Here is a 10,000-nt window from a genome sequence, read left to right on the forward strand (position 1 = left end):
TGCATAGTGCCAACTGTTGAGGAAGGCCCTTTTCTGTTTCAGCATGACACTTTTTTAAATCTTTTTTTTTACCTTTATTTAACTAGGCAAGTCAGTTAAGAACAAATTCTTATTTTGAATGATGGCCTAGGAACAGTAGGTTGTTCAGGGGCAGAACGACAGACCTTCACCTTGTCAGCTCAGGGAAGGGTGTGTGTCCTGCAACCTTTTCGGTCACTAGTCCAATGCTCCAACCACTAAACTACCTGCCTCGATGCACAAAGCGAGATCCATACAGAAATGGTTTGTCGAGATCGGTGTGGAAGAATTTGACTGGCCTGCACAGAGCCCTGACCTCAACCCCATCAAGCATCTTTGGAATGAATTGGAACGCCGACTGCGAGCCAGGCCTAATCGACCAACATCAGAGCCCAACCTCACTAATGCTTTTATGGCTGAATGGAAGCAAGTCCCCGCAGCAATGTTCCAACATCTAGTGGAAAGCCTTCCCAGAAGAGTGGAGGCTGTTATAGCAGCAAAGGGGGACAAAACTCCATATCAATGGCCATGATTTTGGAATGAGATGTTGGACAAGCAGTATGTACAGTATGTATGTGTGTGCGTGTTTGAGTGTGTGTGTGTGCATGTGTTCCTCAGCTGGTTGAGTTCTAAGCCCAGTATCAGGGTGGGACAGTCTCTAGGGACAGACACACACACACACAGAACACACACACACATTGTACCCTGTGTCAGCTCTATCTGAGCAGGGGAAGGACCAAATCATTTCAGATAAACAGAGAGCTTCTCCCTAGAACCAAATCTATCCTGTCAGTTATCAGTAACCCTGAAGGAAAGTAGCAGAGGCAAGGGGGCCATTTCAGAGTTAAGACGCAGCCCATCTGTGTGTGAGGAGGACAGCAATTAGTGTTCTGCTGTTAAACTAAATATTATCTTTACAAGGTCACTGCTACGACCTCGAGGGGTCATACCATCGCTAGAGACAGAGACCTGCGTACGTCTTGCATCTCCTCTTGTGTGTGTGTGTGTGTGTGTGTGTGTGCACGTGTGTGTGTGTGTGTGTATATGTGTGCGTGCAATCGTGTGTGTGTATATGTGTGTGCACGTGTGCGTGTGTGACTACGTGTGCGTGTGTGCATTTTTGTGTGTGTGCACATGTGCGCGTGTGTGTATACAGTATGTGTTGCGTGTTATAATGTGTGTGCATGTGTGTGTGTGTATGTGTGTGCGCGTGTGTGTGTGTGTGTGTGTGTGTGTGTGTGGGTGTGTGTGTGTGTGTGTGTGTGTGTGTGTGTGTGTGTGTGTGTGCGCATGCAAGCATGTGTGTGTGTGCATGTTTTCTAAGGAGTTACTTTTGTGTCATTAATATCAAGAAAAGCTTCTAAAATCGAGAACAAAATTCTTAGTATTGCAAACAATAACAATGATATTGAAAGCAAAACATAAATCCAAAAGTATCATTTTTAAATGCGCACACAAATGAATTTTAAATAAATGCAATAGTTTTAAATGAACCATTTTCAATAAAAACTTGATTGTGATCAAATGCCTTCCTCTTTGCCTACAATTATTTTTATGCCGTTTCAAGTTTGGCACATTCATTCCAACAGCATACCACCCGGCACCCACTGCTGGTTTGCCTCTGGAGCTGAGCAGGGTTGGTCCTAGTTGGTCCCTGGATGGGAGACCAGATGTTACTGGATGTGGTGTTGGCGGCCACTAGGGGCACCCTTCCCTCTAGTCTTTCTCTGTGTCATTAACAATCCCACCTATCATAACATGAAGTGGAGCTATTACTCCAAAACTGGTTGACCAATAAGGATGCATCAACTATGCTACCCTCTAAACCCTGCCTACATGGAATGAATTTATATAGAGCCTCTCTGCTTACTGAAGTACTTTCTGTTTTTTATGTCTTGCTTTCAATAGCATTATCTTTATTTGCAATACTGGCCCAATAGTAACTTCATAGTTTTTTTACCAGAGTTCAGAGCACACCAGGACGCTGGTGGGGGCAACCAACAGTAAACATCCAATAGGCCTGGACATTTTCCAGACCTCAGTTTTTCAGCAGATGTGGAAAATAACCGTCATTTAGGAACACAAGCGTGACAGGCGCAGCGTTCAACAACAAACCATATTCTGGCCAATAAAACAGACTGTTGTGTGTGAAGCAAACATGTCACGCTATCAACACTGTCAGCTGTCCTCATTCTGAAGTAAGAAAATGTCAATTCTGACAGACAGACAGACAGACAGACAGACAGACAGACAGACAGACAGACAGACAGACAGAGACAGACAGACAGACAGACAGACAGACAGACAGACAGACAGACAGACAGACAGACAGACAGACAGACAGACAGAGGTATAAATGACCACTGTGATCCTACCTCTCTCACACTGTGCCCCCGTGAAGCCGTAGGTACAAACACAGCGGTTAGGAGCCACACACCGTCCTCCATTCTGACAACCTGTCTCACACACCGCTGCATGGGAGAGAGAAAGACAGAAATACACCAGAGATCTCAGGTTAGGATCCCATCTATAGGGTTTATACAGTGTTTATACAGGTGGTTGTATATTGATTGTATAGTGGTTGTATATTGATTGTATAGTGGTTGTGTGTATATAGTGGTTGTGTAGAGGTTGTGTAATAGTTGTGTATTGGTTGTATAGTGTGTATATAGTGGTTGTGTGTATATAGTGGTTGTGTAGAGGTTGTGTAATAGTTGTGTATTGGTTGTATAGTGTGTATATAGTGGTTGTGTGTATATAGTGGTTGTGTAGAGGTTGTGTAATAGTTGTGTATTGGTTGTATAGTGTGTATATAGTGGTTGTGTGTATATAGTGGTTGTGTAGAGGTTGTGTAATAGTTGTGTATTGGTTGTATAGTGTGCATATAGTGGTTCTTACGTTGACCACAGTGGTTTCCCACGTATCCTGTCTGACACTGGCAGTGGTCATCAGCACAGCTCCCACCATTCATACAGCGGATGTTACAGTTCTGGACTGGTGGGGGTTGAGAGAGAGAGAGAGAGAGAGAGAGGAAGGAAGATACACGAGAAGAGAGAGAGAGAGGATGGAGAGAAGGGGGGAGACAGAGAGAGAGAGAGAGAGAGAGAGAGAGAGAGAGAGAGAGGATGGAGAGAAGGGGGGAGACAGAGAGAGAGAGACAGAGAGAGAGAGAGAGAGAGAAAAAGGGAGTGAGGGGGGGTTTGTTACAGTCAGTATACAAAACCCATACACCCACACCAGACCCAGTCCCACACACACACACACACACACACACACACACACACACACACACACACACACACACACACACACACACACACACACACACACACACACACACACACACACACACACACACACCAGGTTAAGCTTACAACACAAACACACAGATAGGGCTACACTTTCAGTACAAACGCACCAAGATTCCCTCCGAATTGTGTTTATCATAAATCCCATTCAGATATAATATTCACTCAAATTGATTGTGTGAAAACAGATGAGCACACGGCCCAACACTGCTCTGAGCTGCTCTACTCAACACTGCAACAAGGATTAGTAGATGTTGACTATGGAATTCTTCCAACACACACACACCCATTCTGCCCTGAGACTGAACAATCAGCTTTCACAGTTCAGCTGCTATTCAAGGGAGAGCGGCACGGCAAAAGAGATCAATTCTTCATGAGCTCTGTGCTGTATGGTGGGTTGTTTTGGAGAGTTATGTTAAGTTTTGGTGGAGTGTCGTTGCATATTTTACATTCTGTGCAGCTAGTCTTTTCAGTAAGGCAAGAAACAGGAGAACACTTTTTAAAACAGAGTGAAACAGGGAGGTACTATCAAAGTATTTTGCTACGGTGTGCCCTACTGAACACCACCCTGCTCCCAGCACACACACTCTAACACGACCAGGAGGGAGAACCCTGAGACAGGATATGACATCATCCAATAGTCATGGTAGAAACCACAAAACAATCTGGACTGTAGCGATCACTGCCAAAACAACAGCCTCCCTCCTCCCTCCATCCCTCCTTCCCGCCCACCCTCCCTCCTAGTCCATCAGCTCTAACAGCCCAGCCCTGCAGCTCTCAGCTCTCTAACTCTGGAACTCTGAATCTCAGTTCTCCAGAGAAGGAAACAGAACAGATTTCTGCGTCTGAGTTCTCTGTTTCACACCTCTCAACACCAGACATTGTTTATGCTGCCCTGCGGGAAAAATATTACAAATATGACGGTTCCCATGTTGCAGACTTCAGTGATGTGTAACAGTGGGTCTCTTTTTTAAATCCACAGAGGAGAGTTAGAGGGAAGCAGAGGGGTGGGGTGTGGTGGATCTAGACTTGGTTGACTGGGTCCAAGAAACATTTCTGATACATGGATCTAGAATATCTATTATCTGTTTCATATGTTGAAGTCCTTGTTAGTAAAGGCAGTGAAAGGCTTTTGAAATGGAAGAACGGATACCAGGCTAAAGTAAGGTGGTGATAGACTACAGTCAGATGTGGGCTGGGGTGTGGTGGGCCTGGGGATAAGGCTGTTCCTTCCAGAACACAGTTCACATCTATCTGGCTCATACAGGGAAACTAAGGGCTGGATTCATTCAGTAGATCAGCGTTATAGCCGCTTTTGCGGAGACCGCATTCACAGTAAACGCTCTATATGTCATCTCAATCAAAAATGACCTTCACATTTCAACCGCGCTACAACGCAGATGTTCGGCGCTACAGACTGAATCCAGTCCCTGTAAAGCAGTGTTCTATCTGAATGTGTAGAGATACGGTTGATAGACACTGTTGTACATCATTCTAGATTATTGTTCTGCTCTGTTGTACATCATTCTAGATTATTGTTCTGCTCTGTTGTACATCATTCTAGATTGTTGTTCTGCTCTGTTGTACATCATTCTAGATTATTGTTCTGCTCTGTTGTACATCATTCTAGATTATTGTTCTGCTCTGTTGTACATCATTCTAGATTATTCTTCTGCTCTGTTGTACATCTTTCTAGATTGTTGTTCTGCTCTGTTGTACATCATTCGAGATTATTCTTCTGCTCTGTTGTACAACATTCTAGATTATTGTTCTGCATCATTCTAGATTATTGTTCTGCTCTGTTGTACATCATTGTAGATTATTGTTCTGCTCTGTTGTACATCATTCTAGATTATTCTTCTGCTCTGTTGTACATCATTCTAGATTGTTGTTCTGCTCTGTTGTACATCATTCTAGATTATTGTTCTGCTCTGTTGTACATCATTCTAGATTATTGTTCTGCTCTGTTGTACATCATTCTAGATTATTGTTCTGCTCTGTTGTACATCATTCTAGATTATTGTTCTGCTCTGTTGTACATCATTCTAGATTATTATTCTGCTCTGTTGTACATCATTCTAGATTATTGTTCTGCTCTGTTGTACATCATTCTATATTATTGTTCTGCTCTGTTGTACATCATTCTAGATTATTCTTCTGCTCTGTTGTACATCATTCTAGATTATTGTTCTGCTCTGTTGTACATCATTCTAGATTATTGTTCTGCATCATTCTAGATTATTCTTCTGCTCTGTTGTACATCATTCTAGATTATTATTTCTGCTCTGTTGTACATCATTCTAGATTATTGTTCTGCATCATTCTAGATTATTGTTCTGCTCTGTTGTACATCATTCTAGATTATTGTTCTGCTCTGTTGTACATCATTCTAGATTATTGTTCTGCTCTGTTGTACATCATTCTAGATTATTCTTCTGCTCTGTTGTACATCATTCTAGATTATTGTTCTGCTCTGTTGTACATCATTCTAGATTATTGTTCTGCATCATTCTAGATTATTGTTCTGCTCTGTTGTACATCATTCTAGATTATTCTTCTGCTCTGTTGTACATCATTCTAGATTATTGTTCTGCTCTGTTGTACATCATTCTAGATTATTGTTCTGCATCATTCTAGATTATTGTTCTGCTCTGTTGTACATCATTGTAGATTATTGTTCTGCTCTGTTGTACATCATTCTAGATTATTCTTCTGCTCTGTTGTACATCATTCTAGATTGTTGTTCTGCTCTGTTGTACATCATTCTAGATTATTGTTCTGCTCTGTTGTACATCATTCTAGATTATTGTTCTGCTCTGTTGTACATCATTCTAGATTATTGTTCTGCTCTGTTGTACATCATTCTAGATTATTGTTCTGCTCTGTTGTACATCATTCTAGATTATTATTCTGCTCTGTTGTACATCATTCTAGATTATTGTTCTGCTCTGTTGTACATCATTCTAGATTATTATTCTGCTCTGTTGTACATCATTCTAGATTATTCTTCTGCTCTGTTGTACATCATTCTATATTATTGTTCTGCTCTGTTGTACATCATTCTAGATTATTCTTCTGCTCTGTTGTACATCATTCTAGATTATTGTTCTGCTCTGTTGTACATCATTCTAGATTATTGTTCTGCATCATTCTAGATTATTCTTCTGCTCTGTTGTACATCATTCTAGATTATTATTTCTGCTCTGTTGTACATCATTCTAGACTATTGTTCTGCATCATTCTAGATTATTGTTCTGCTCTGTTGTACATCATTCTAGATTATTGTTCTGCTCTGTTGTACATCATTCTAGATTATTGTTCTGCTCTGTTGTACATCATTCTAGATTATTGTTCTGCATCATTCTAGATTATTGTTCTGCTCTGTTGTACATCATTCTAGATTATTCTTCTGCTCTGTTGTACATCATTCTAGATTATTGTTCTGCTCTGTTGTACATCATTCTAGATTATTGTTCTGCATCATTCTAGATTATTGTTCTGCTCTGTTGTACATCATTGTAGATTATCGTTCTGCATCATTCTAGATTATTATTCTGCTTTGTTGTACATCATTGTAGATTATTGTTCTGCTCTGTTGTACATCATTATAGATTATTGTTCTGCATCATTCTAGATTATTGTTCTGCTCTGTTGTACATCATTGTAGATTATTGTTCTGCTCTGCTGTTGGTCTGACAGTACCTGACATGGATCCACAAGAAGGAGCGATGGACCCTGTGGGACAGGTACACATGTTGGGTCTGGAGCAGAACCCGTCTCCACACGAGCTCCGACAGATGGCTGCAGAGGACCAGAGAGACAACACATGTCAGTACAACACACACACCTCCTAACCACACACAGTCTGCATGGATCTAGAAACCCAGACCACACGTCAGTACAACACACACACCTCCTAACCACACACAGTCTGCATGGATCTAGAAACCCAGTCATCTGAGTTGATTATGAGGAGTATATTACAGAGATTCTCCTGATCTTACAGGAGAGCACATTCAAATGTTATGCCCATAGGGCCTAGAGTTTGTACAGGTCAGGTTACCTGGTTAGGAAAAACTCTGGTCCCTCTAGTCTACAATAGAAGGGTCACTTGGCTGTCACTAGCTTCTCCCCCTTCAGTCTCTCACTGTGTAGTTGAACATCCCAGCTAACCAGAAGAGAGACCTCATCAGGAGCTTTCATTTGAAACATAAAACTCCTGCTGGCCAGTTATGTGTGTTCTGTTGCTCAGCCCTCATCATGGTTGGGCTGGGTTTAGTACTGTAATACTGGTGCCCATCTGGTAGGACTGCTGCGCTGCTATTTTTTACCCAGTATTCACTACTTTTGGGTGGACATACAGTACAGACTTAACGACTGTATTCAGGAAGGCAGCCTGGAGCTGGTACACCCACCCCTATCCCTCCTGCTACCATAGCAACCCCCCCCCCCCCCAGTCAGGTAGAGGGAGGCAGGAAGCATGGGGAGAGTGACCCTGTGTCCCAAGACTCCACTGCTAAACAACGTCATTAGAGGAAGGCAGGCAGGCAGGCAGGCAGGCAGGCAGGCAGGCAGGCAGGCAGGCAGGCAAACAGGCTGCAATCACAATCCCAATCACACAGTCCTGTGCAACCCACCACCCTGCTACGGGCTTCCTGAACCCAACTCTGATACAAGTTCCCTGCTTTCCTGAGAGAGAGAGAGAGAGAGAGAGAGAGAGAGAGAGAGAGAGAGATGCCTGCTACTCTGGCCAGGGCAAAACAACATCTCAGAGAGCAGACCCATTCAGACTCAGGAGACAAACTGACATCACCTTTCATTTGACTGAAGTATCACTTCACTGTTTCACTTCTCTGATCTGAACAGTTCAGGCTCACTTTAACCCTGGCTTAATAGCATATCATGTTGGTCCCACGCACATACTCTATAGTAAGTAGCCTACAGACTGGGGTCATTGGTAGCTTGAGGGTTAAACACCTTCAGTAGGTTTTGATTTCCAGTCTCATCAGAGTATGACCGGATAGCTAAGTATTAATGAGTTAGTTATCTCAGAGCCACGCTGTGTCTGGCTAAGCTAATTGGATAAACAGCGCTAGCTGCCCACAGAGAGAGCTGCACCGCCTCCCTACTGCGCCACAGGACATTGTGGGCCAGAACCACAGCGTTCTGGAACAGGACCGGGTTCGGGCCCGCCCACCAGCCTGGCTCAGACACAAACACACTAACCTCATAGTGTTACAAGCACTCATCATACTATACTCAACAATACACAGTACACCCTGCCTTACATACACAGACATATTACTATGAGACAGTCAGTACACCCTACCCTACAGAGGTATATTACTATAAGACATACAGTACACCCTACCCTACAGAGGTATATTACTATAAGACATACAGTACACCCTCCCTTACCTAAACAGGCATATTACTATAAGACATACAGTACACCCTACCTTACCTACAGAGGTATATTACTATAAGACATACAATACACCCTACCTTACCTACAGAGGTATATTACTATAAGACATACAGTACACCCCGCCTTACCTAAACAGGTATATTACTATAAGACATACAGTACACCCTACCTTACCTACAGAGGTATATTACTATAAGACATACAGTACACCCTGCCTTACCTACAGAGGTATATTACTATAAGACATACAGTACACCCTGCCTTACCTACAGAGGTATATTACTATAAGACATACAGTACACCCCGCCTTACCTAAACAGGCATATTACTATAAGACATACAGTACACCCTGCCTTACCTAAACAGGTATATTACTATAAGACATACAATACACCCTACCTTACCTACAGAGGTATATTACTATAAGACATACAGTACACCCTACCTACAGAGGTATATTACTATAAGACATACAGTACACCCTACTTACCTACAGAGGTATATTACTATAAGACATACAGTACACCCTACTTACCAACAGAGGTATATTACTATAAGACATACAATACACCCTACCTTACCTACAGAGGTATATTACTATAAGACATACAGTACACCCTACCTACAGAGGTATATTACTATAAGACATACAGTACACCCTACTTACCTACAGAGGTATATTACTATAAGACATACAGTACACCCTACTTACCTACAGAGGTATATTACTATAAGACATACAGTACACCCTACCTTACCTACAGAGGTATATTACTATAAGACATACAGTACACCCCGCCTTACCTAAACAGGTATATTACTATAAGACATACAGTACACCCTGCCTTACCTACAGAGGTATATTACTATAAGACATACAGTACACCCTCCCTTACCTACAGAGGTATATTACTATAAGACATACAGTACAACCTTCTTACCTAAACAGGTATATTACTATAAGACATACAGTACACCCTACCTTACCTACAGAGGTATATTACTATAAGACATACAGTACACCCTGCCTTACCTAAACAGGTATATTACTATAAGACATACAGTACACCTTACCTACAGAGGTATATTACTATAAGACATACAGTACACCCTACCTTACATAAACAGGTATATTACTATAAGACATACAGTACACCCCGCCTTACCTAAACAGGTATATTACTATAAGACATACAGTACACCCTGCCTTACCTACAGAGGTATATTACTATAAGACATACAGTAC

The 10,000-nt window shown here is 42.1% G+C and overlaps 1 protein-coding gene across 1 annotated transcript in view; it reads right to left on the reverse strand.

The window, feature by feature from the left end:
- Nucleotides 1–2,393: 2,393 nt before the first annotated feature.
- The window catches only part of LOC115166957 (fibrillin-1), a gene marked incomplete at its 3' end in the record, with an annotated part of 21,737 nt that continues 14,130 nt past the window's right edge, over nucleotides 2,394–10,000 (reverse strand). Inside the window, 3 exon segments of the mRNA XM_029720933.1 lie at nucleotides 2,394–2,489; nucleotides 2,917–3,012; nucleotides 7,029–7,127. Of these exon segments, the coding sequence (XP_029576793.1) occupies nucleotides 2,394–2,489; nucleotides 2,917–3,012; nucleotides 7,029–7,127 (291 nt within the window).

This window comes from Salmo trutta, chromosome 29, assembly GCF_901001165.1.
Source record: "Salmo trutta chromosome 29, fSalTru1.1, whole genome shotgun sequence".
Taxonomy (NCBI): domain Eukaryota; kingdom Metazoa; phylum Chordata; class Actinopteri; order Salmoniformes; family Salmonidae; genus Salmo; species Salmo trutta.